The sequence below is a fragment of the Spermophilus citellus genome (assembly GCF_964194105.1).
Source record: "Spermophilus citellus genome assembly, chromosome: X".
NCBI lineage: Eukaryota > Metazoa > Chordata > Mammalia > Rodentia > Sciuridae > Spermophilus > Spermophilus citellus.
Window position 1 is genome coordinate 142,932,020 of NC_138190.1, and position 27,788 is coordinate 142,959,807.

Consider the following 27,788-nt stretch of genomic DNA (forward strand, 5'->3'; position numbering starts at 1 on the left):
TCCCAGTGCCACCACTAGTTCTCTTCCTTAGTCTCTTTCTTTCACACCTGTGCGAGTGCTTTCTCCAGAATTACTAGGAGAGGTGTGGGTGTTTGTGCCCGAGAGGGAAACAAAGAGTGCAAGAGGAAAAAATCCAGCCCCGGCCTTAGTGCAGCTTTCTTCCAGTGTGCAGAGTGACCCCCGGCGCGGCGCCGCAGGGGGCTCAGAGACTGAAGTGGCCCCAGGTGGCCCCACCACTTCTCAGTCATGTCGAATCCTTGGCCTCTTGCTCCCATATGGAGTGAGGACTACAGTGGGGACCTCGGCGGCTGGGAACTTCTGTCCGACCTGGCTCTGTCTGTGAACCCGGTAGGTACCCTTTCCCTGGCACCTAAATGGGACCCCCTGTTTGATATTGTCTGTCTCCCCTGTACATGTTGTCTCCCCCATTTGCGTGGAGTCTTGAAGGCAGAAGTGACATTGTCTCCAGTGTCTTTAAATCCTCCCCCTTGGCACCATCCTGAGCACAGTGTGAGTTCAATCAGGATTTGTTGTCTAAAGAAGTAAATGGGAGAACTGATGAATAGGCGGACTGCAAATGAATAGGATCCTATTACCCTTGTCATGACTACCTTACAATGTATGTCCCAGTGGGTCTCTAATTGTTTGTTTTCCTGTCCCATCTAGACATTTAACTCTTAGAGACAGAGGCCAAGTTTCAGTTATTTGTCTCACCACACTCCCATGCCCAACACTGTTCTGAGCTTATAGGAAATGTTTGTGGGTTAATTAAGAAGCACTTGCAGCTCCAATGGAGTTATCTTGCAGAGAAACCAGCTGTGGGGGTGGGCTAGATGAATTCACAGAACTAGTGACTTCATGAGGATGTTGGGTTCCAGTATTTTCTAAAAAAGACAAATATCTGAGCACTGGGTGTGGATCCATATTGATTTGACTGCTCTTGTCGGTTGAGCTCTTCTCAATCCTGGGTGCTACTGACTTTGGTCATCATTATTAGATTTGCTGCAAAGCCCCAGAGTCCATGACTTCTTCTCTTTTTACAGCATTTACTTCCCTATAGAAATGGGTGTTTGTAATTCCAGGTACAGAGATTTAGCAAGAGTAAGTCAGCTTTTAGCTTGAAAAGACAAGACTACACTTTAATAATAGAAGTAAGGAGTATAATAAGACAAGAGGTAATAACCTGACACAGTATGTGTGGTTTTTCAGGTTACAAAGCATATGCATATCACTTATTTCATTTGATGTTTGCAGAATCTCTGCATGATTGAAAGGGATGGACATTATTATTATTTTATTTTATTTTACATTTGGGAAAACTGGAACTCTGAGGGGTAGTTATTAAATCCTATTCCCAAGTGGTACGGCCAAGATTCCCACCCAAATCTTTTGACGCATGGGCAAGTACTCTTACTATATGTGCATATTGCTGAGATTCCTTCCTTTTTAATTTCAAACTTAGCATTGATGTGTTTACCTGGAAAAGTCAAACAAAGCCCTTTTCATGAGACTGGGTCATACATGTATGTGTAGCCTAGGCAGCCTACACTGATACAACAATGTATTGAAAATTTAAGCCTTTATTATAATCATCTTGACCTTTGTGTTTGGGGAAGGTATTTATTAGAAGTTAAAAGATTGTCTTGGAAAATACAGTTGCTAAACCACTGAGCAATGGAATGAAATTTTATTTGCTGTTATGAATTACTGATTGCATTCTATAAGCCTGTAGTAAGTTAGATCAGTATGTGTATGTTCTGCAAACATGCTCTGTGCACTAGCAAGAATTGCTCTTTGAAAAACAAAAATTCCAAACTAAAAACCCATGAAGTAAAGAGTCAAGCAAGTTGGGGATGTGCTGCATTAAAACAATTAGGCAGGCATCTCACAGCCTTTGATTTGCATCATGGGTCTCTAGGAGACAAGTGTAGATTCTGCTATGACCCTACTTATTTAGACAGAAATTTTTACTTTGCAGAACCAGTGTCTGGTAGATGATCTTTTATAGCCCTTACAGCAATGACAGTGGTGGGTTACTTTTGTGATTCTTCAGATCCACCTTCCCGTGGAGCCTGAAACTCCATTAGGGAGAAACTGTGTCTCTTTTTGTTTCCTATTGTATCTCTACCTACCACCAGCCTGGTGCACAGTACTTGGTCTTCAAAAAATACTTGTTGAGTGAGTGAGTGAATGAATCGAATGAACTGTGTTAAGCTGAATTACCACTGGTTCACTATCTGAAACCTATAATTTAAGGTTTTTTGCAATATGTGCCCAGCCAAATTTTTGAGCCTTTTCTTATGTTGTGTCTTCTACTCAGCACTACAATATTATTGTTAATGGAAGTGTGACTAACTTGTCATCCAAACTGGGACATTTTTGAAGAAGAGATGAGATACTATTAATAATTACACCGGGATAACAAGTATAAAATGAAATTACACTGGGTAAATCAGGATGGATAGTCCCTTATTATTGGTGATTCTGTCTCAGCCTTCCTCTCCTATTTGTGATTTTCTGCTCCTTGAGGCAGGAACTCTTACACATCAAAGATATTCAACAAATGCTGGTTAAAATTAACATATGTACAGTAGTAGCTTTAATTCTAACTGAAGATTTGCTATATATTAAATGTGTATTTTTTATTTATTTTTTACATAAATGAAAATAGTGGAATGTATTACACTCATTATTACCCATATTAAATGTGCATTTTTTAATATTTAGAAAATCTGGTGCCATTTCTCCAAATAAAGTTGAGCATATACTGCAATCTGAGACTAATGAATTGTCCTTGCAAGGAGGCTGAGGCATATAGGTGCTATGGCAGTGCTCTCTTTATAGGACTGGTCATTCAAGTCCCAAGGCAGTAAATGATAAAGACTCACTGTCCTCCTTACTAGAACCTGGGAGTAGAAATTATCAGATTACAGTTTTGGAGAGAATGAAGATATGGAGGCAATGGTCAGGGGTATTTGAGGGATGCTCAGAACCTGCACAGACAACGTGCGATGTGATGATTAACAGATGCTTCTTCAAGTGATTGTCCTATTCCCAAGTACCTCATCATGCACTGCTTCTTACCTGGTGCCTTATTTGATTTCTTGCTTTCACTGATTATGGGGGTCCTGGAGAAAAGGGCCACATGCTTGACATGAAGTAAGTTCTCCATATGTTTTCACTAGTGGCTTGAATTTTGGTTGATTAGTAAAGATGGCTCATGGGATTCACTGGATGTATGTCTGAGAGTCTCTTTAAGTGCCAAGGAAATTGTGCAGTGCATGTAAGAGTTTTGTGTTTTGGAATTTGGTTGGATTCCCTACTTGAAAGAGGACTAGATTTAATCATAGAAGGGTTTTATACAGGTTTCAGCTTTATAATGAATAAATTCAAAAAAATGCCAGTGGGTCAGAGAGGACTTATGGATCATAAAATCAAGAGCCCTCTTTGGACAGATGAGCAGAGAAGCCTGTTAGGAGTGGGGATGGCTCAGTGTACTACCACAAATCAGTGGCAGAACAAGGAGTCAATTTTTTCCTGCACCTTGCGTTGTGATCTTAACTGCTTCATAAAATACAACTCTGCATTTGCAAACACACACTGCTTTGTATTTAATAGGAAACAAAACTCTTGATAGCTAGAGTTTCTTATCATTTCTCCTATGGAGTATACTAGTATATAGTAATCTTCTTTGAGAATAACTAGATCATGTTTATTTTTTTTCTATTTATTTTAGGTAAGCCTTCCCAGTGATCCAAGCTGTGTTGAGGAAATCTTACGGGTAAGTTTAAACCTTATGTCTGTGACTTTTAATAATGAAGTGATCCATCTCCTTAAGCTGTTTAAAGTAATTACTGTTCTGTTTCAAGACACATAATGAAGAGGAGTTCTTGAATTCTACTTCAGTACCCTTCTGCTTATAGCACCTGCCTCATCTCTTACCTGTCCTCTTCCATCCTCTAATATTGCTAAGCCACTGCCCCTTCCTGCATCCTTCTTGGGCTTCCTTGAGTTCTAGATGGAGGCTTACCACCTTCTTTAGGAAACTTTCCCTCTCAAAGCACCATACCTTAAATCTTTACCATTCTGATTTCTCTGATCTCAACAGACCCTTACTGCTGCCTCTCAGTATCCTATTGATTCAGTGTGGTTATGGAGATCATAGCCTCCAATGAGGGACTGAGATTTGGGAGATGGGCAGGGGAAGAAGGGAATAGAGAGTTGCAAATTATGGCATATTGGGAGAAGTGTCACTTATGGGAATGAATTTATGTTGGGAATGGCATGAAAGAGTTTTTAAAAGGTAGCTATACGATTTCCTGAAGTAAACAAACCTAATAAAAATCAAAGTCAATACAGAAAAACAATGTGTCTACTTAGTATTTTTGGCCATGGGGATCATAAGGCAATACAGTCTGTCAGGAATAGGAGTCATAGGAATAAGTTTCTAGCCCTACTTTATCATTAAAAACTTCTGTGTCTTTGGACAGATAATTTCATCTTTCTGAATCTCCCTTTTTGTCAGTAAATGAGGGTAATAATACTTGCCCTAATTCCCTTAAAAACTGTCAATTGGTATATAAATGCTCATTAATATAAGTGATGACCAGTGTAGCCATGTAAAAAACATGGCTACTTTCCATCCAGGACTTGCAGGGTAGGGATCACATTCTCTATGCCTCAATTACCAAAGTTAGCCCAGCTCTCTCCTGAGCCTCTTCCCTGGGTAAGTGCTTTCTCAGCAATCTACTGCTTGAAGTAAGCCCTATGAAAATGCAGTCAAAGGAATAGTAAAGAACAGAAAGCTGTTTACCAAGTTGGCCTGCCACCTGATTTCACCTCTTGTGGTGTCCCTGCATCTATTTCAGCCCAAGGACATTGCTATTGATTATTGAAGGTATGAGTCATACAACTCTGATCAGAGATGAGACTGTTATGGATTAGGGCTCTGCTGGCCATTTTTGTAAGATAAGAGCCCAGTAGTCACCCAGTCACCTGTCTCTGGGGTGCTTGGCCCTGAGTGGAGGCAAGGCAGCTGTTATGAAATCCACAGGCTGATGCACCCTGGGCACTTGCTCCTTCCCATTTGGAAGACACAGGGAAAACCGGTTCAACCCTTGCTCACTTGTCAGCCACCTTCTTTAGGAAGGTGACATTGAAAATGACATCTTGCTCTAATCTAGATGGTGACCTTTTTCCTCTTTCTCCCCTTTCTCCCCTGAGTCACATGCATAAATGAAGTCATTCAAGTCTTTTTCTTAACTCCCAAAGAAAAGGGGGGCCCATCTCAAAATCACCACCTAAGTTTTCACAGAATTCTCTACTTAAGAGCAGCCCAGCCCCAGTGCTTAGGTGGTTCACATAGTGACTAAGTGAGGAGAGTGGGGCAAACACCTGTCAGAGGCTGGCAACTCCAGTCTCTGAAGGAGCCACTTTGAGAAACAACAGAATTTCACTCAAACATGGGAAGAAAAGCAGGTTGCCTTAATAAGCTCATAAAAGATAGCACCCTTTGAGAAGGTAACAAAAGTCCTTCTGTTGTTCTTGAAAGAGAATCCAGGGAAACATCTTTTTTTTTCTTTGAAAGGCTATGGATTGTATAGAATTCTTTTTTTTTTTTTTCCCAACAACACCGTTAATGAATGGGCTTTCCTTTATTGAAGACTGGAATGCTTCATTCTCCATACTTAAAATAAAAATAAGCTTTCTGAGGTTTATGTTCCAATTTTTATGATTAATTCTTAAAATTTTTATAGAGCACATTGTATGTTACAACCCAGTGTGCTTGCTGATTTTTTTTTTAATCAAATGTTCACTTTTCTTTTGGCTTGAGGGCTTTGGAGGTCTGTAGACGAGTCTACATTAAGTCTGTTTGGCATCTCATTCCCCATCTGCCTCCCTCTCAGAGGAAAATACTTTTTTCTCTTTCTCTCTATCTCTCCCTGCCCCCTCAGTGCTTTTCAAACTAAGCAGAGTCAAGAGCAAGGTCATCTCTCCACACTGAAGTTGAGCTATGTGGAGGAAGGGCCATTAGCCACAGGAGGAAGAAGAGTTAGCTTCCAGTTAGTTTTGAGATTCCCTCACTTCCTAGCTGGGTGGCTTCTCAGTCTCTTCAATCTAAAAAGCAGGGAATGATGACTCCCCTGTCCATCTCACTGCCCACCTCCAAGGACAGAGTCTTTAAACTGTACACATTATTTGCATATGCACATGGAAATCCTACTCTGTTTGCTTTCCCAACTTTCCCACCTCCCTGATCCCCCCTTCCCCCCCCCACTGTCTGGCAGGCAAACACATGCAAACCCACTCCATCACACACTGGGACAGACTTCTTTCATTAACCAAGTGCAACACAACCAGGCTTCCCCCATTCCCAGCCCCTTAGTCCCCAAGGCAATAAAAATACTTTTGCCTCATGCATTTTATTTTGGCGCACTTTCTCCAAATGCTGTTCAAATTCAAACCAGTTGGCTTCCTTTGAAAGCCCTCTCACCATGTCTCTAACAATGGGCTCAGTTCCCCCTTCAGACCAGCGAGCTCCTGGTTCTTATAATATGCTGGATTCTACCTTGTCTAATCTTCCAGCATTTTTCTTCTTATACTCAAGCTAACTTGCTCTAATAGGGCAACTTTATTTTTCTATGGGCAGTGACTGCTATTAAAAGTACTTCAACTCCATTACATTATTTCCATTATAGGAAATAAAGTTGTCCCTTATTAGGAAATCAAGGTCCAGAGAGGTTAAATGACCAGCAACCTATGTTAGAGCCAACCTGTGACAGAAGTGGAACAGAATATGGTCTTTGTTTTCAAAATCTGTTTTTTGCAGTACACCCAACTATCAACCACCCTTCTACAAGCCTACAATAAGAATTGCTTCATTTAAAAGAAATTGCTTCAGACAGAAGTTGGCATTTCTTGCAATTTAATAAATTGGCACCTCTTTTTGATTACAGTATGATCTGTGTTTACAGCGTTCTACCAGACCAGCATAATTTGAGCAGGTTATGGGAATTAATTCTTCCTTCTTGACATCCTTTAATATTTCCAAATCTCATTCAAATAATAATAAAGACAATTTTACTATTTATTATAAATATATAATAGCAAATTTACTGTTACTGATAAAATATTTCTTCTTAAAGGGCCATCTACTATATGCCAGGCACAATCCTTAAGCACATATGTCTTGGAATCTTTGCAACAATTCTCAAAGGCTGTATTGTTAGTCATATTTTGCAGACTGAGAAAGATTGAAATCCAGAGAGGTGAAACAATTTGTCTCAGGTCCCAAGTTTCAGACTGTCTCTGACAATCATTCATGCTATTCATTCCTTCTGGCCCTATTGGCTTACCTGAATACATCCTTACTTAACAGACTACATTCCATATTATGATTAACATAGTAATATCAATACATAATTCCTTTCAGCTGCTGTTGTTTCTGCAATTTGTACAAATTCAGTTATGCCAAAATAATTTCAAGTAGTTTTCCAAAGAAACCAGAATTTACCCGCCTACCACACATTTCTTCCAAACTGGCTGATTCCCATAAAACAAGCTGCAATGGAATATTACTCAGCAATAAAAGAGAATGAAATCATGGCATTTGCAGGTAAATGGATGGAGTTGGAGAAGATAATGCTAAGTGAAGTTAGCCAATCCCAAAAAAACAAATGCCGAATGTTTTCTTTGATATAAGGAGGCTGATTCATAGTGAGATAGGAAGCAGGAGCATTGGAGTAATAGAAAAACTCTAGAGAGAGCAGAGGGGTTGGAGGGGAAGGGAGGGGACAGGAGGTTGGAAATGATGGTGGAATGTGATGATCATTATTATCCAAAGTACATGTATGAAAACATGAATTGGTGTGAATATACTTTGTATACAACCAGAAATATGAAAAATTGTGCTCTATATGTATAATAAGAATTATAATGAATTCCACTGTCTTATATAAATTTTTAAAAATAAAGAAAAAAATAAAATACATATTCTGTAAAAAAAATCAGGTGTCATTGTTACTTGTCAAGCATATTATTGCTTATCATAAACTTTACAAATCAGAAGCTTAAAGGTAGCAATCTGTGTGGTGCAGCCCAGCTTGCATACTTGCTTCTGTCAGCATGCTATTTACTCTTTGGATTCAGGCTACTCTCAAGTGCAATCAGAAATGAAAAATAATAATAGCTCTGGCCCCAGTGATGGTGTTTTGCAGTTATAATTCATCTATTATATGAGGGATTCCTAGGCTGTTATTATGTAATAATATGGGCACCACCAGCAACTTCCTTTTTGAGCTCCATGGGGTTTTATGGGTCCTAGAATCATCATTTCTGGAAGAGATAAACCAAGAAGTATCACATACTCTAAATGCCACTAGCTAAGGATGGATGTTCAGTGATTATTTGTTCTTCAATAGTATGATTTATTTGTCCCTAGAAATAATTTATTTAAAATGTCAACAAACTATCAATTAAATCTGTTCTAGAGTCAAAAATGTAGATAACATACTTTCCTTAGACTCGATGCTGAACAGATTGTGTTTCCTAGCAAAGCACCTTCTGTAGTTGATAATTTCATAGGCAAACATCTGTAAAAGTAATTCACTGTTTATGAGTAATGCTGAATTTGCTAGCTAGGATTTAAGAACTTGATTTGATAAACTGTATCTTCTTACAGCTTCTTCCTGCCATATGGATCAGGTTGGTAAACACCTACATGGGCACCTCTTTTTGATTACAGTATGATCTGTGTTTACAGCATTCTAAATGATAGCAATTCTGCTTATTAAGTTGTGTTTTAGTTTACAGTTTTATCATGGAAAGAACTTACCAAATAATTATAGGACAGACATGTACAGTACTTCCTTTTTTCTTTTAGTTTTAACAGGGAAAGAAATGGGGGAAAAAAGCCCATCTTACAAGTGAGAAAAAAATGGATCAGGAAACAAAATTGGTCGGACAATTATGTCTGAAAGGAAATTTGATTATATTATCATAACTATGCAGCATAATCAAGCACCTTTCAGTAGAATTTCTTTTATAAATTTAACCAATAATTAGGCAATTGATTTTATATCCTGTCAAATTAATGTATAAATAATGTTCAAATTGGTATCATGCAAACGATTTTCTATATAACTGCCTTAAATACTAATCCTTCTGGAATATTTATAAAACCATGTATCATATCCTGATATGGACTTTTAAAATTATAGTTTCTTGAAATAGTAATATAAAGCTCCATCCAAGAAAGACAACAATTGCTAAATATAATTTAGACTATAATTAATGTTAACATCAATGGAGTCAAATAAATGAACTAACTAATGACTGTACCCTCTGCTAATCTGATGACTACCTCTTATCTAATGACACTGGGAAATATGTAAATTTGTCAGCAGGTGAAAATGCCCTTGACTGGGTAAATTATGTGGAGTATTACCTTTTCTGAAGCTAATTCAAAGCACTAATGGACTTAATACGTAGCATGCATATGTGAGGTGAGCTATTCATGGAACCAAATTAGCCCATAAGAGATATCTCCCATTATTTGTCTCCCAGTGATCATTTCCTCTTTTTTTCAAGCACAAACCAACCCAGAAGAAAAATGCTAAATTTAATTATAAGAACTATTATGTGAACAATGTAAGTAAGCTATCCAATGTGCTTCCAAATGCACTTAGAGCCTGTCAAGCAGTTTAAATATTTTCATGTGGAATCTTGGGGATTGCAGCTAGGATATGAGGTGAATTTTAAATGATTTTACAGACGTCATTGGAAAAGTGAGTAATGTGAGTAACGAGGTGACTAGCCCAGTGAATCATGGGAACCTGTCAAACATGGGGAGATGTCAGGGAAGAGATGATGTCAAATACCAGTAACTTAGCAACTCAGCATTCAGCTGTCCAGCGAGTGAGCAAGTGTAGCCCCTTTAAAATAGCTGAGTAGATATATAAGTCCCTATATATCTTAGATGTGTTATAAAAATAAGTCTGTTTTCTGTCAACCTGTTTCTTTTTGTGAATATGGTGATTTATTATTTTCTATTGAGTTGAATGAAAGCAGGTGAGAATTTAAGCCATGTGTAGAATTTGCACCTGGTTTCTGTATCTTGGGGGTACAGAGAGGGTAATGAAACATTGTATAGGTTTTCCAAAAAGCATTCTAGGCTTATCTGAAAGAAGTAATAACTTCCAACTGTTGTTTGAGAACAAACCTTTTTATCCAAGGAGCTGTGGTAGTGGGATTGGGCTCAGAGAAAAAGAGGTAATACAAGTAGGTGAACAATTTTCCATTTGCATCTTTGTATATGTACAACCAGTATCTCTGAAAATACAATAGAAAAAAAAAGAAAGAAAGCAGAATGGGCTCAGTAGGCATCTTACAGTTTTGAAATAAAACAATGAAAGAACAACTGACTTTTTTGGTATATCACTAAGAACATTAAGGAGAACGAGAAAAATAAATTTAAACTCCATAATTGATCTAACTAGAAGATATCCACAAACCTAAGCAACACTTTTTCTGTGAAGGTCAAACAGGGGAAGAAGCCAAGTTGTCCCTGTGGTATTGGGCCTGCACCATAGAAACATGATTTTCAGAATAGAAAGCAAAAGAAAAGTTGGAACAATAGGAATGGGTATGAAAGTTGGAGATGGGAGCTTCTATGGACCAAGTTTGAGACATATCCTAAAAAGTGGAAAAGGTAGAATGGAATTAGAAATTGTATAAATAATCCAGATGTTAGGAAATCACTATGTGGGTGAAGTAATTTGCAAGAGATGCTGCTTTGCAGGTAGCCTGCAGGGGAAATGATGGTTGATAAGAGAAGTAAAAGCCAATGGCACTCACTTGATCACACTCTTGTGAAGAGATTTCCTGCTGCTTTGGAATTTAGCCAGAGTCCTAACTGAACCTGAAGGAACTATAGTAGCTAAAACAAAATAGTGATAATGAAAAAGGAATCACCTCAAGATCTATGCCAACACACACACACACACACACACACACACACACACACACACACACACCATGTGAAAAAAGTACCAGAAAAAAAAAATGTTGCTATATAAACAAAAACTAGGGCCAACATAGTAACATGAATTTGTTAAAATACAAAACAGTTTTATCTAAAAAACAAGACCAAAATTAATGATACAAATCCTTAAAGATGATTTTTAAAAAGAAGATAAATCAAAAGGTACAAATTAATTATGAACAGAAAATCATTTTAATTAATAAATTCAATATGTGTATTCCTAAATAAAAAATTAAGATAGATATTTTTGTTTACCTAATCTCATTGAAAAATAAGAGTAAAAGCACAGATATGTGAAACAAGACATAATAAAGGAAAGCAACTGCAGATATAGAGAAAATTGAGAATCATGAATAGCAATTTGATCAAATCTGTACATGCAAGTATATAGATGAAATTAACAATACTTCTAGTTAAATATAATTGACTGAAACTGACTCCAGAAGAGATAGAGAATCTAAACAGAATTATCACCATCTATGAAATAAAGAAACCCTACCTCTTAACAAAAGAATAATTCACACACGGGATTTCTTGGAGAAATTTAATGAATTATTAAAGAATAGTACATCTATTCTAGAATAAGAGGAAAAACATTGGCAAGTATTTTTTTAGAAAAGACAACCTAGTTTATCACTGATACCAAAATCTGACAAAAATAGCAAACAAATAAAAAATTAGAGAAAATATCACTAATAAATATTCATGCAAATTTTTTTAATGAAATGCTGACATACAGAATCAGGCAGCAGTTGAAAAGATATGCAACATGAATAACTATGATTTATTATAGGAATGTAAATTTTGTCCAATATTAAGAAAACCATTATCATAATGCCTTTAATTAATAAACTACAAAAGAGATAGTACATGGCTATCTTCATAGACTCTAAAGACACTTGGAGAAATTCAACAATCATTCTTTTTTAATTATTTGTTCTAATTAGTTATACATGAAAGTAGAATGTATTTTGACAAATCATACATAAATAAAGTATAACTTCTCATTCTTTCTGGTTTTCCCAGCACCATTTGTCAAAGAGGCTATCTTTTTACAAATCTGTGTTTTGAGTGCCTTTGTCTAATATGAAATAACTGTTTTTATGTGGGTTTGTCTCTGTGTCTTCTATTTTATGCTATTGGTATATGTATCTGTTTTGGTGCCAATGCAATTCTGTTTTTGTTACTATAACTCTAGTATAATTTAAGGTCTGGTATTGTGATACTTCCTGCTTCACTTTTCTTGCTAAAGATTGTTTTTGATAATCAGGGTCTCTTATTTTTCCAAATAGATTAAATTTTGTCTTTTCATGTTATCCCATAATTCTTGGAAATTCTGTTTATGGTTTCTTAACATCTTCTCTCTGTGGTCAACTCTATTTCAAGATTTTATGTTTTGTCTTAATTGCCTGAGGTTCTGTCTTCTAAGTGGTCCAGTCTGTTGGTGATGCTTTCCATTGAATTTTTAATTTGGTCTATTGATTGTTTCATTTCAAGGATTCCTGTTGTTGTTTTTTTTTCAGAATCTTTGTCTCTTTATTAAAGTGATATTTCACTTCCTGTTATTCTCTCTGATTTGATTCCTTATACCATCTTTTTACTTTGTAGATCAGTTTATGTACATTCTAAACTCCTGTGATATTTCTTCCACTGTTGTGTGAATGGTTCTGTTATTACAGTATCTTGGTTTGTTTGGGGCAATTTGTTCCCTTGCTTTATTCATGTTGTTTGTGTGTCTACCCATCTTACAGTATGGATCTGAGGCAGTAGAGTTTCTACCTTGTGGACTTATAGTGTTCCTGAAGGTTTGCAGTACCTCACTGTTTAGGGGGAGACAATAATAACAGCAATCAAAGCAAACAATATACAGCATTAAACCGAATATTTCCTTCCTTAGTCCTCTGCAGGCTGCCTGGAGAACAATGGCTTCTTTCCCTGTACACTGATATTGTGCAATGGGTCCTTCAGGTTTGCTAGGCAATGTCCTTAATCTCTTAATGCTCTATACCCAGACACACCTTGGGACTCCCAAAACTGTGGGTTCATTTAATTCCTTAATCCCTCCACTATGCTCAAGGAGGGACCACTCTGGCTGGTGTTTCTGGCCTGGCCACCACAGCAACTGTACCACTGGGGATTTCTTCCCTATTTTATTATATTCAACCTCCTGTGATCATAGTCTTCTTTGAATGTCCAGTTTTAAATTTCAATAAAGTCCCCCTGCCTTTTTTTTTTTTTTTGTTCACCCACTGTGGAGAAGCTGCCTGTCTGTTGTCTTGCTTTCACCTCAAGGAGCAGCCAGGAATATGACCTCTATTCCGCCATCTTGAAAACCCCCTCAACACCCATTTGTGATAAAGTAAAATAGATGGAATCATTCTAAATATGATGAAATATATCTATCTCAACCAAAAAGCTAGTACCAAATTTCATAGGAAAGTTTTAATGCATTCTCACTATAGTCAAGAAATAGACAACACATTATTTATACAACTGTTTTTCTCTGTTTTTAATATTGTTCTGAAATTTAACCAAGACAATTAAACCACAGAAAGGAATAAACTATGTTAAAATGGGGAAGAATGGGGAAATGGTTATTTTTAGGTTATACACATATACACAAACACATATACTCCCTCTCTCTCTCTCTCTCTCTCTCTCTCTCTCTCTCTCTCTCTCTCACACACACACACACACACACACACACACACACACACACACACACAGTTTTCCTGAAAACCTCAAGAGAATTGACCAAAAGAGATTATGAGCAATATAACAATTCAACAAAACTGCTGTACGCAAAATACATATGTACAAATAGCATTTTAAATAAAGCAACAAATTCTAACATAAAATGGACAAAAACTCCATTTATATCTTATTAATTGATTTAGTAAGAAATATTTTATGACTATATGAACAAACTAAGGCACTATGAGAAACACCAAAGATTATTTAAATAAATGAAAAGGCACACCAATTGTGGGTAGGAAGATAATATCTTAAATATTTCTATTTTCCCTAATTTAATCTTGGATCCTTATCTCACACCATGCAACATTATTTCCAGATGTATTAAACATTAAAAACAAAAATATAAAATATTAGAATTAAATATGGGATGAATTTATTGTTTTTAGAACAAGTCTCAGAATGAGCCTACGGGGTGGGAGGCATTCAGGGGAAAGTTCAGAAATTTGAGGAGATTAGAGAAATCTTGAAAGCATTGTTGAAAAAGAGAGGGAGGGATATCCAAGGAAACATAGGAAGTTTTGCAGCAACATCAAGACTCCAGGTGATATTGAAGAGATTACATTTTCACAGGCTCCACTCTGTAGGTTGAGTAATTTTCTTTAGCAGTGCTTAGCTCATTACCCAGAGACCACTGACTAATGGGTCAGTGACAGCCTAGAAATCACTAAGAGGTTATATGAATTGCCCCAAATCACACAATCATACGGTTACTAGTGGTTGACACAGGTTTGGAACTCAGATTGGCTGAAATCAAAAGTACACACTAACAATAATACTAAACACTAACTTAGCAGTTTTTTGTGCATGGCACTGTTCTAAGTATTTCACATACTCATGCAATCACCGTACCAATGTCAGGAAGCAAGAACTATTTTCATCCCCCATTTCAGACAATGAAATTGAAGTACTTTGCACTCAAGTGAGTTTGCAAATTCAATAGCAAACCAGTGACAGAACTGAAATCTCAATCAAGGCTGTCTGGCTCCAATGTCCACGCTATTACCATTGTGCATTCTGCCCTTCACTATGAGGATGTGAGAAGGAAGGAGTAGGTTTTAAGTGAATACCATAAGGTTCAGTCTCTGATCCAGTTATAACAATGAAACTGGGAAAGATTGTTAATAATTCCATGTGTCGGGAAACAGCTCTACGAGATGGACCAAATCTAATAAAACAGGTTTAATACGATTGTTAATTATATGATAAAGCACTGGAGTCCACTGATGTTTAACATAGATAAGAAAAAAGTTAAGCAGTATCATATGCACTGCCCCCAAAGTATGCTAATAGAACACAAATATCTAAAGCAGGGGGTAGCAAACTTTTTCCTATAAAGCTCCTGGGAGTAAATGTGTTTGGCTTTTTAGGACATGTAGCTCTGTCTCAACTATTCATCTTTATTGCTGTATCATGAAAACATCCATAGACAATGTATGCGGGGAAAAAAAGTAATTGTGACTGTGTTCCTTTAAAATAGGCAGTGGGCTGTATTTATCCTGTGGGAGATAGTTTAGTTACTATTAACCTAGAACATCTAAAAAAAAAGTGGATAGATCTCCTCTGATATGTTCTGTTCAGACCACACTTGACATGCAATATTGATTACCAGCCAGTTAATTTAAAAAAATTACATTCAGTAATTCAGGACCAGAGACTGAGCCTTATGGTATTCACATTCAGTAAGTTTTTTCCCTTTTTTTTAACTTATAGCCCTGTAAGTTTTAATATATGTACTGATTCATATAATCATCACTCATGATAAAATACAAAACAATTCCAACATCCCAAAGAATTCTGTCATATTACCCCTTAGTAGTCAGACCCTCCTCCCTACCCTAATCCCTAGAAAACTACTGGCCTATTCTGTGCCACTATAGTTTTGCCTTTTCTAGAATGTAAATATAAATGAGATCACATAGTATAGAACCTTTCCAAAATGGTTTATTTTACTCAGCATAATGAATTTGAAATTAACTTAAAGTTATTGTATACAACAATAATTTGTTCTGTTCTATTCCCGAGTAATAGTCCCTTGCATGGATTACCACATCTGAAGGCCTTTCTTATTTTTCCTAGATTTTGTTGATTATTAACAATGTTTGTATTAACAATCCTGCATAGATTTTTGTGGTAACATATGTTCTTATTTTTTATAAGTACTTAGGAAAGGGATTGATAGGTCATATGGTAAGTATATGCTTAACTTTCTTTTAAAAAGTACTGAATTGTTTCCCAGAGTGGCAATACAATTTTGCATTCACACCAGCAATATTTGCAAGACCCAATTGCTCAATATCCTTGCCAACACTTGGTCTTATTTTTTTTTTAATTTAAGCTTTTCTAGTAGGTGCATAGTGGGTTTATGATTTTGATTTTTAAAACATTTCTTAAATGTGTAATGGATTTGAAAATTTTTCATGATCTTATCTTCCATTTGTTTCTTTATTGATGAAATATGTGTTCAAATCATTTCCCCCTCTTTGAAATCAGATCGTTATTTTTTTATTGAATCTTGAATTTTCCTTATATTATGGATATAAGTCTTTTTTCAGATATGTTATTTACAGATATTTTCTTCTAGGATATTTGCTTCTTTTTCAATCCCTATGATATCCTTGAACAACATAATTTCTTAATTTTGATTAAATCCTATGTACATTTTGCTTTCCTTTTATTGATTATGGTTTTGGTATAAAGCCTAAGATCATAAAATTTTTCTCTCATGTTTTTTGTAAGAATTTTATTTAGGTCCTTGAATCATTTTGGATTGATTTTAGTATACGGTATAAGGTGTAAGTTGAGACTTAGTTTTTTCATTCTTTTTCAACATCATTTATTGGAAAAAAACTGATCTTTTATCTTTCCTCATTGAATTGTGTTAGCAGTTTTGTAAAAATTTGATTGACTATATTTATGTGGGTATATTTCTGTACTTTCTACTATTTTCCATTGGTCTATGTTTCTGAACTTTCACCACTACTATAAAATCTCAACCTTTAGAGCTTTATAGCAGGTTTTAAAATAGACTATTGTGAATGCACCAACTTTGTTTTTATAAGTGGTTTGTCTATTATAGTTCTTTTTCCTTTCAATCTGACTTTTAGAATCATGCTGTTTATATTTACAACAAATCCTGCTTGAATGTTGGCCGCTATTGCATTACTTCTACACATCAATTTGGGCAGAATTATCACCTTTAACTTAATGAATCTTTCAATTCATAGATGCAGTCACTTCAATGTTTAGTATGGTCACTCTACTTTTAGAGAGGCCAGGATAATCTATAATTCCCCTTTGAATAATCCATGCTATGAGGAAAATCCAAAGTCCTAGAAAAACTATGTGAACAAAATTATCTGTTACAGCATTATTTCTTTTTTTGTTTTTTAAAGAGAGAGGAGAGGGGGAGGAGAGAGAGAGAGAGAGAGAGAGAGAGAGAGAGAGAGAGAGAGAATTTATTTATTTACTTTAGTTTTTTCGGCGGACACAACATCTCTGTTTGTACGTGGTGCTGAGGATCGAACCCGGGCCGCACGCATGCAAGGCGAGCGCGCTACCGCTTGAGCCACATCCCCAGCCCCAGCATTATTTCTAATAGCAATAAATGCTACTATGTATACAAAATAGGAGAATAGTTAACCAAACTTAGATATATACACTCAAAATAGTAATTAGCCATTGAAGGGATGGCTTTGAGATTGATATACCTACATGGGTTAAAAAAAAAATTTTGATAGAATGTTAAGTGAAATAACCAGAATAAAACTTTTTTTTGCAGTGCTGAGGATTAAACCCAGGGCCTTGCACATGCGAGGCAAGTGTTCTGCCACTGAGCTCCATCCTCATCCCAGAATATAACATTTTATGTACTTATTATAGTTATGTAAAAATATGAAAAAGAAACTAAAGAAAATGCTCTGAAATGATAGTTCTATTGTGTTAGAGAGACAGGATTATGGGTGAGTTGATTTTTCTCTTTTATATTTTTTCAAGTTCTACAATTTACATTACCAGAGGCTGGAATTGGGGTTGGAGACCTGAAATAGTGGAACCAAACCTCTGAGGAGAAGTTACAGAGGGATAGTATTAGAACAATAAAAGGAAAAATGTTCTAGGGAGACATCATGGTTCTTGAAGTAAAGCTTTGTTCTTCTCACTTGCAGACCTCTTTTGGGTAACCTCTTTTCTGTTTTGTTTACAAAATCATAATAGCAATGCCTATTTTTCAGGATTATTGGAAGGATAAAGGAGATGATGCATGTGAAGCCCTTAGAATAGTACTTAAAACACCCAATATGAGATTCTTCTTTCCTTCCCAGTATCTAGAGGAGAAATTCCCTAATCTCCATCTCGGCAGTCAAGGTCCTTCCTATATGTCACCCCTCATGCCTACTTCAGGTCTTGCCATTGCTCCCAACTGTGTGCCCTTTTCTCCATCCTCCATTCATGGCTTTTCTCCCTTTCCCAAAAGTGCCATCTCCCCTTCTTTGTATATGTGCTGCCCTCCCAACCACTCCTGGTACTTTTATGTGTGTGTGGGGACTGCCTATTCATACCATGTGAGAGGCAGAACAGAGATCACTCGTACTAATGAATCACTCATACTTAATATTTCTATCTTTTTTTCTCAGTTCCCCCAGCTATTTTCATGCCCTTACACTTGCTATCCTTTTGTGTAGAGGGATGCTGTCTCTCATAGTCAAATGTGATGTCCATCCAACATTTGTCTGTGTTGAACTTATTACTGTACCTCGCCACACATTCATGTACAAAAAGGTGACAGGTATAGGTATAAAAAAAGTGCATGGGGTAGATGTCACATGTTTCTTGGATGACTTATATTTTTCAAAGAATGGATAGAGAAAATGAACTCAGTGTTATTTTACTAAAGTAAAGTAACAATTTGATTTGCCATAAAAATATTTTAATTTAATAAGTAGATAATAGTGTTAAGTGAGTAGAATAGTTATGCAAATATTAGGCATTATAATGATTCCATTTCTTATTTCTCCAAATGATCTACTTTTGTCATAAGTTTTTTAAATTTCCATTTTTTTTTTTTTTGTTTTAAGAAAGGCAGACTTCCACAAGCAAATACTCTTTGAATATGTCTCGTCATCATTGGAATCTTAACTACTCCAAATTCTCCTACCAGTAGGCTTTGAGAGTTTGTTTAGAGACTCTTGCAGGAACATGCATCTATTTATATATATCCTTCCTGAAACAATGGTCCTTCTCTTTGGGGGAAGGTTGTTCTCTGACCAAATGCCTGTGTGCACCTTTGGGAGGGACACACCTTCAGCAATGATAGAGGAAGTGGGCACTCACTTATCTAAGAGCCATATCACCTGAATCAACTCTGGTCATCAATGAGGTAACAGATGTTGCAGCCAGATTGCCCTCACGTCCTCCATTGATAATTACTATTTAATGCCATTGCTGTAGTCTGATTTTAGTATTGCTCCTCAAAGCACAATAATGCCATAATTATCACTTTAAACAAGGCACTGAGTAAAGGCAGGTCCCTAAGAGCCACTACAATGGGAGAGACAATTTCTCAAATAATGTATTGGTAGTATTCACTGTGCTTATTATCATTGTGATTGTAAGGAAGGAGTTTCCATGAGATTTATTTTTTCATCCAAAATCACGTAGATTATGTGATCGTGTCCATGGCAATAATTTTAGAAAATGGCAAGAGTAAGGGCAGTCGTTTGAAACTTATTAAAAAGTAGCACTTAAAACCACTGAAATGTAATTGACAACCCAGAACCATGGGGAAACTTGGCCCTATTGCACATTCTGTAGCATTCCCTTTTAGAAGGTTGTTCCTTATGGAGCACAGAGGTTCAAGGCAGAGCTCAAAGTCAGACACCAGGGCAGAGGTTCTTGAGCTGCATGACTTTAACTACAAGGCTTAGTTATCTGATCTGCGAAATTGAAACAAGAATACTTCCCTAGATTCTTGAGTGGATTTAAAATTATAACACAAAAGACACATTCAATGAATTCTGGCCCCTAAATACATGAAAGTTCTTATTGATGACTTATTCTGATTTTCTTACATTGTTCAACAACTCCAAATATTTATAGTATGACTTTGAATTCCATATTTCAACTTTTCATGGACTCTCAATTTGGTTTACCTGAGGAGTTTAAATTGCCCCTGTGATTTTCTTAATTATTACACATGTAAGCCCCTTTTATGTATTTAATACAGCATGCCTTTTTGCTTTTCATTTTTGACCACTCTATGGTTCATAAGGCATTTTGCAGCTTTTCAAGTTGTCACATTTGTTTAATTAGCTCAAAGACGCTACCATGTTGATTTTTGTCAGCTATATAACAGTCTCTGTGGGTAGCTTGCAAATTCCTGACAAGAACTTTTTTGTAAATGATTTTGCAATTGCTTTGCTTCTTTAAAGCGAAGAGCAGACTGGATGAGAAAGGACTAGTTGTGAGAGCAGAGGGCAATGCACTGTCCCACTGGGGAGAGAGATGGGGCTGCAACCCAGTATTAAACCACTGGTTGACAATTGATTTTTTGACAAGAGTTATCAGGTACTTACAAAGAGCAGTTTGAACCCCAGACCTGAGATAGGCAGGCTCATATATGGGGGAGAGGCCTCCATGCACTATTTATTTACCACAAGCCCAGTGTTACATTTGCCCACTAGAACTTTTCCAGCAAAGTGCTCCACATTGTTCCTTTTGAATCATCTACTTGCTGTTTTATTAAATTTATAGCTTGGAGTAAAATATTGATCTGGTTACTCCAAGAGATAGTATAGGCTAAAAAGAGTGGTTTAAACAGGATTTAAAGACATCCATGAAAAATGGATTCTCACGGGATTATTAAGGAAGCTTCAGTGAGGGTGGGAGGATTCAGTTTGAATGTTCAGCTCTTCTTCATGGTGGGCAAATACTTTGCTCTACAGATGTGGGTGTCCTCAAAGATGTCAATGGGAAGCTATTAATAAAAGGCACTTTGATAATAAGTTATGTGCAAAATTGTTGCCTCTTTGTTTAAAGAAATGACTAAGTAATGAAATGCAATAATCAGATTGGATTTATGTTTGACAAATATCAGTATATAGTATCTTCACAATTACAATTTCCAAAATCTACATATCTATAAGTATTCCTATATTACACGGTTTGGCAAGTGACAGTTTTCACCAAGGCAAAACAATATCTGTGTTCTTAATCTTAACACAGGATTAGAATGTTACAGTGTGCCTATGTGGCCAAGTTTTCCATCCACATCTCTGGCCCCTAGAGTAATTAGAATGAATTTATAACATTCTCTTTCTCCATTAGTCAAATATCCTTTTAGAAAAAAAAGACATGACACTCATTCATGCTGCTTTTTTTGCCACTCTTAATATGAGATACAGGTGCTATATATTTCACATTATTTGGAGTAATTGCAGAGTAACATGAACCTGGGGAGAGGAATGACTGTCCAGGCATTCAGGAATACTCAGCCCATTAGGGACTTGGAAACCTTAGCGTGGGCTTTCTGAATCAATTTCACTGGGGTTTAAGGATGTTTTGGTGTTGTTAAATCCAGGTTACTTTAGAGTTTGATGCCTCTGTGGGTTTATTTTTATTTTTATTGGAGGATGTCAGTGGGTGGGGGGGAAGACAGGGTATTCCGTAGACTTGACATCTTGTGATAGATTTGTTGGTTAATTTTATGTGAAAGGGACAAACCAATTCTCTTTTATCCCCTTGGCACTGTGATTCTGTGATTTTAAGATTGAAGTAGCTATTTTAGAGGCAAGACAATTCCATGCAAATCATATTGGATAGAGTTTTGGCTGTATTAGTGGCCTGGTGCTTTATTACTGAGCTCAGAAATATTGAGAGAGCAAAGATATAGCCAAGTTGTTCACTGGAGGCCTTTTTTCATGAAAATAGATATTACTTCTTTTTTCCCCCAGCAATTGAGCCTTTGTTCCTTCTAAAAGCAGTTGTCATGAACTCCTCATTACCATTTTTCTTAATGTGATAAGTGTAAACTACAAGAAAGCCAACATGTTTGAAAAGCTACAGCAGCCCTTAGAAATGGAATACTAATGCTTTGTGTGATTCTTTGAAAAGGCTTATACTGGAGATTGCAGGAAATGTATCCTTGTGCTCCCCTTGGCATAGCATTGTCATTTCTAGTGCAAGCTGGCTTCCTAAATGATGGCTCTGTTGCTGTTTCAACACTATGTACCTCTCTAGCAGTGGGGGAGCAATAAACCCCCTTGGAAGTTCCTGGATGTGATAAATTCCATATTGCTCTCCTATCCTTCTATATTGAATGATAACTACCAATTTTCATTATCTTACACTGAGTCCAATGATGGACACTCTAGCTATCCCTAGCACTATTGGACCCTGTGCCTAGACCTGGTCCAGACTCCAGACTCTTAGATGCCTTGTAGAGATTAGACACTCAAAAATGATTTTTGAATGAATGAAAGTAAATGTATATCTTTAAATATGATGCTGGGAGAGAAGCCAATGAAGGTGTGTGAGTTTTCTCAATTTGGTTTGCATGAGCTGGAGCTGAACAAGCCAGTTGGATGGTAATCATAAAAAAGTATCTCATGCTATGAGGATATGGCATGCCATTTCACTTGGGAAAATGATTGTAATATTATGAAATCCTAGGGAAGTGTCTCAAGCCAGTACATTTTAAGTGATGGCCATTGGGTATAATTGATAGCATGGTAATTTGAGACAGGAGACCTGGCAACTCAACAATGAAGTTAAAACCTTCTTTGGGTGGGGGAGCTAAAGTACATGGGGATATGTATGGCTAGGTGTAGAACCTATCCACACATTTTTTTAAAAAATTATATATATATATATATATATATATATATATATATATATATATATATATATATGAGATGGAGACCATTTATTTATCTTTATGCGGTGGTGAGGATTGAACTCAGTGCCTCACACATGCTAGGCAATCACTCTACAACTGAGCCACAACCCCAGCCCTTCCATGCAACTTCTTTTGAATTTCTTTCTCCTCAGGCATTCAACCCTTAGATGCTCACCTCAAAGAAATACCTCAAAGACAATGAAGAGGTAACAACCCCCATATCAATTTAAAGTACACATTTTTATTTTAGATTTTTAAAATTTGTTGTAATTAGTTATACATGACAGTACAATACACTTTGACAGGTCATGATGTCTGATTCATTCTATTAGTCCCCTCTACCTAATCTAAAGCAACTCTATTGTTCCCTAGCCCACCCCCCTTCATTGAGAATTAGCATCCGTGTATCAGAGAAAACATTTTAGGCACTATTACCCTATGTACATATATAAGTACATGACAATTGTTATTCTACATTGTGTATAATCAGAAGAATGAGAAGTTATACTCCATATATGTATGATGAGTCAAAGTGCATTGTAATGTCATGTATTAAAACAAATTTAAAAATTGAAGTAAATATATATGTACTTTGCCCCCCCCCCCCGAAACCTTTGGAAAAGAGTATCAGTGTTCTGATATCAAAATTAGTCTAAGAACGAAGGAGTAAGTTTTAAAATGAAGGATTAAAAATAGAATAAATGACCACAAAGAAACCTCAGATTCCTCAGATGCCTGACCTGAACCACTGAGCAAAAACTCTGTAACTAGATTTTCTTATTGCTCCTATCTTTGAAACGTAGTTCCATTCAGTGAGTAGTTTATAGATTTCTAACCCCTGGACTTGTACTAATTTTGCCTTTACCACAAAAGCCAAAGAATTCCATGCCGTTCAACCTAACAGCATTTCCTAGTGGGGTGGCCAGTCTTCTGTTCTGTCTGATTCAACCTAATTTAGACAGATTTCCTGATGAGGACTGAAATTTACAAGACAATCATCTGTTGGAAGAGTCAAACCCTTTGGTGACCTGTGCTGTGGCCTCAGGTTGTTGCTGCTGAAACCTTGTACAGAACCCCATGGAAATGGTTGAATTCTGCCCAGTAAATTGGGGGGGTCTTTACCCCTTTACTGCCTTTGGAGGTGTTTCTTTGATTTGAGCATCTGAGGGGAAAATGTCTGAAGGGAAACAAGTTCAAAAGAAGTCTCATGGATAGATTTTATACCTGGCCATATATCCCCATTGCATTTAGTGGGTGAAAGGTAATTGGTTGTATCTGATAATAGCAAATTGGCTAGATTGATTGTCTGAAAAAGCATGAAATACAGCTTCAGAGTACTGATCACCATGCTTCTTAATTGTAAATCAGAATTAGGCTCTTTTTTTCAGTGGAGCTTAGTTTGGGGGTTTTCAGGATAAAGGCAGACAGCATGAGGTTTTTACATGTATAGTCCTGGGGCTTAAACAATCAACTAGTTATTTGAAGAAACATTGCCAGGATTTTTATACTGTGTCAATGAAATCACAAGTTAGTGTTCACTTTGAAAAGAATCACTCTTTTGTTGTTGTTGTTTTGGTCTGGTAGACTGCATTTTGGGTTGGCCCACTTTTACACCATGGTTGGGAAGTTATACTTCATGTAACAACTAAAGCAGTGGATCATATACTTTCTCCCTGCCAGCACTTGTACAGAAATCAGAGATACATTCTCAGGAGACTGTATTCAGATGATGCCAAACAGAAGAATATTCATTCATCTAGACTGATCAAGGTTTTGACCACTAGAATGGCTTGGCAGGAATACTTATTGATCAAGCCCAGTAAAATCTATGGCTCTAATGTTGTTGCAATTTGCAAGGGCTGAGCAAACAGTCATACATTGGGATGGTAGCTATCTCACTGTGAAACAGTACCCTTCCAATGCCCTCTCACACCCCAATCATAGAAGAATAATGAATTTCCTTAGCTAAATTGGTCAGCCATGTTTATATGTCACGCAATCTTGATCAATATTCAGCTTTCCATCTTTTCATATATATTGCTATCTATATAGAAATAAAGAGTATGATTACTGATTAGGAAGGCAAATTAGTTGATTCATACCTTTCCACCCCCTGCCTTTCTAGGAATCCCTTCTCCATTATCCTACGTTGGGATCATCTCACCTTTAGACATGTGTTTCTCACTTACTGCCTTCTAAGAAAGTAGGCTCTGTGATTGGAAACCTCACATCATTGGAATTTATTCCCTAGGTTGAGTTAAAATTTGTCCCCTAATAGCTTTTACCCATAGGCCAAAACTTTCATTGCAAAAGCACATCACAAATCTTTTGCTTATTTGAAGACATCCATTATTCTTCCCATTGGACTAATTTTTTTGTAGATTGAATTTTTCTCTCTTCTTTCTCTCTTCTTCCTCTCAGCATCTAGTAGAGATCACAGTTTCCACACTCCCATGCTAAGATGGGGCTTCCAGGATAGAGTTCTCTGTCTGTGTCCAGGTCTTTTCCATGCAGTTTTTAGCAGAACTATTGCCTTCCACACTTACCTTAATGTCACATGATTTGGCAAAAATTCTTTTGGCTGCCAAAAGTCCTTAAAGTAATTTGGGGTTGTCAACTAAAATAATTGGTTTTTGACCCCATGGATTATAGTTAAGCTAGGTGGTCTTTCTCATTGTGCAGTTTTATACTTGGTTTGTAGATTATAATTGCTTTAGGCCAGTGTTGCAAGGTGTTTCTGAATTTTGATAACTCATAGCCTATTGTCACCTGTAATTCTGATTAGCAGATATCCTATAAGTTCTTTCAAATTACTGATTGAACAAGATAATATTTTGAGTGATTTTTGCTACCAGAGTCTGATTAAAAGTGAGGCATTAAAAAGTAAGGCTTAATAATAATATTATTATTCAAGTATAATATAATAATAATATTATATTTACATGGGTTAACAGGGGAGGACTACTAATGATAGAGCCCTATGGCATGTCTGTAGGGACATGTCTGCTTAGTTGACTGTACTTACTCTAATATTTGTATAAGCTTATTCCACCATAGTACATAATAATGCACCTTTCTTCATCCTGAGCTGCAAGATTTCTAGGTGAGGTTTGGTAAATGCTTCACTGAAGCCAAGTTATACCGTGTGCCCAGCACTTTGCAAGCCTAACAAGTAAGATCCCATTTTCTGAGTAAGATCAGTGTTCTAGACTGTGGTCTAGACAGGGTTAAAAACCACTTGAGCCCTACATAAAAAGCACATATCTCTTGAGCATCATTAGGGTAAAACTAGCTTGTTCTAGGAAATGCATGATCTACCCTGAGAGGGACCAGAGAAGAAAGATACCAGTATCCCCACCCACATGCCTTGCTGCCCTCCAAAAGAAATTTTATATGGAACAGCCAAGTTCCCTGCCCTGGCCAAAGGGCTCCATCTTAGGTCCACTATCCTCCCTAGGCCTTCCTGAGGGAAAAGCAGCAGATTGACCTAAGTGTTTCTGCAGTAGCTACAGAGCAGTGTAGCTGTATTCTGGGATACCACACTGGGAGTAGTTGCCTAGACAGATCACAGACAGCACAGGGTTCTTCTCCAAAATGACAACTTGGCTCCCTCCAGCTTCCTTTTATCCATTTCCTAGGAACAGCCCCACTGTGGCTACAGATAATATGCTAACCCTCCTGCTTTGCTTCTGTCTCCTATCAGGGAGGAGCCAAGATTCCCACAGGCCAGTTAGCAACTGATAGTAGAGTGAGGGCTAATCAATGATTTGGCTGCTGCCCTTCTGAGGCTGAGTCCCTGAACAGTCCTTCCTGGGCACTGCAAGGGCCCTTGTCCCATATTCCCTAGTAATCCTAATGCCTAACTGCCCCCTATCCCATTTCTGCCTCCCCAGAGAACTATCAAGGCCCATCAATACAAAGGTTGTAAGTCATTTATTCAAACAAATTAGGTTTTCTAGTAAGCTAACACCCTTTCCTGCCACACACATGCTTTTCTCTGGAGGAGGCCTCCTTTAGCTAAAAGAATCAGATTTGACTATCTAATGCTGAGTCCTCACTCACACAAATGGGACATGTGGATTCAATGTTTTTAGGCTTAATTAGTTTTGGAGAAGAGGATGCTGACGTTCCTACATCCTGAGGCTGTGGTGTGGTGGCTTTTAAGATTGTCCAGTGTATATTTTTGCATTGCTGTCAGTACATTTTGAGGAGTATGCTCCCTCAAAAGAAACAAGGAAAAGATCTCCAAAGGAAATCAGACACCAAGGTCAGTTATCCTGATTTAAGGGTAATTTAATTTTAAGTCCCCATGAAAATAAGCTCCAACCTGATTTTGTGGAATTATTTTCCTTCTGCCTGAAAACCCTTAACTATCTACACTTACTATTCATAATCACAGAAATTTGGAAAGACTTCTAAAACTGCATTGACTACTTTCTTGGCATGTCAGTAGAAGGAAAGGGGGAAGGTGTGTGCCACCACTATCTTCTCAAGTGCTGAACAGAGCCTTAGTTGCCTGATTGCTAAACAGATGCTTGCCAGCTCATACTGGCAATGCTACAGTTGTGGTTGTGGGGCTAGTAAAAATGAGGCTTAAATGTGTACAGCTCTATCCCAAGCCCTTACATACTCATTAGCTCTCTTTCCCTTATGGCAGGCTTCTGACATACACAGAGCAGGTAGACTCACAGATTAACCACATTGATAGCTAGAGAAACCCTAGAAAACATTCAAGCCAAAGCCAGCAGCTTATAGGTGGAAAACTGATGTCAGAGTGGGCAAGCAACTTGACCAGGATCATTCAGGTAGCTCCATACAGAGCTCAAACTTGAGTCAAGCTTGCCCTATGTTATTCTTAGTTTTCTGACCACACAACAACAATAGTGAATAGAAGAATTACCCCCATCATTGCCATTCATGAGATAGACATTTGAAAAATTGCTGTAATTCTCTCCTAAGTTTGAAGTCTTTGAAGGTAAGAACATTAATATTTATGCTTATCCTAAACACATATTGTTTGATGAGCTATTGTGTGACAGGTATAATGTGAGCCTCTGAAAGGACCTCCCCCACCCTCTCTGTCACCTCTGCTCTGAATCC

At 37.1% G+C, this 27,788-nt stretch overlaps 1 protein-coding gene across 6 annotated transcripts in view; it reads left to right on the forward strand.

Annotated features, from left to right (window-relative positions):
• AFF2 (ALF transcription elongation factor 2) overlaps positions 1-27,788 on the forward strand; it is a gene marked incomplete at both ends in the record, with an annotated part of 507,666 nt that overhangs the window by 314,526 nt on the left and 165,352 nt on the right. For all 6 annotated transcript variants that reach the window (XM_081277974.1, XM_081277976.1, XM_081277978.1 and 3 more), the window contains one exon: positions 3,737-3,781. In XM_081277974.1, coding sequence (XP_081134100.1) covers positions 3,737-3,781 — 45 coding nt within the window. The remainder of the gene's footprint in view (positions 1-3,736; positions 3,782-27,788) is intronic.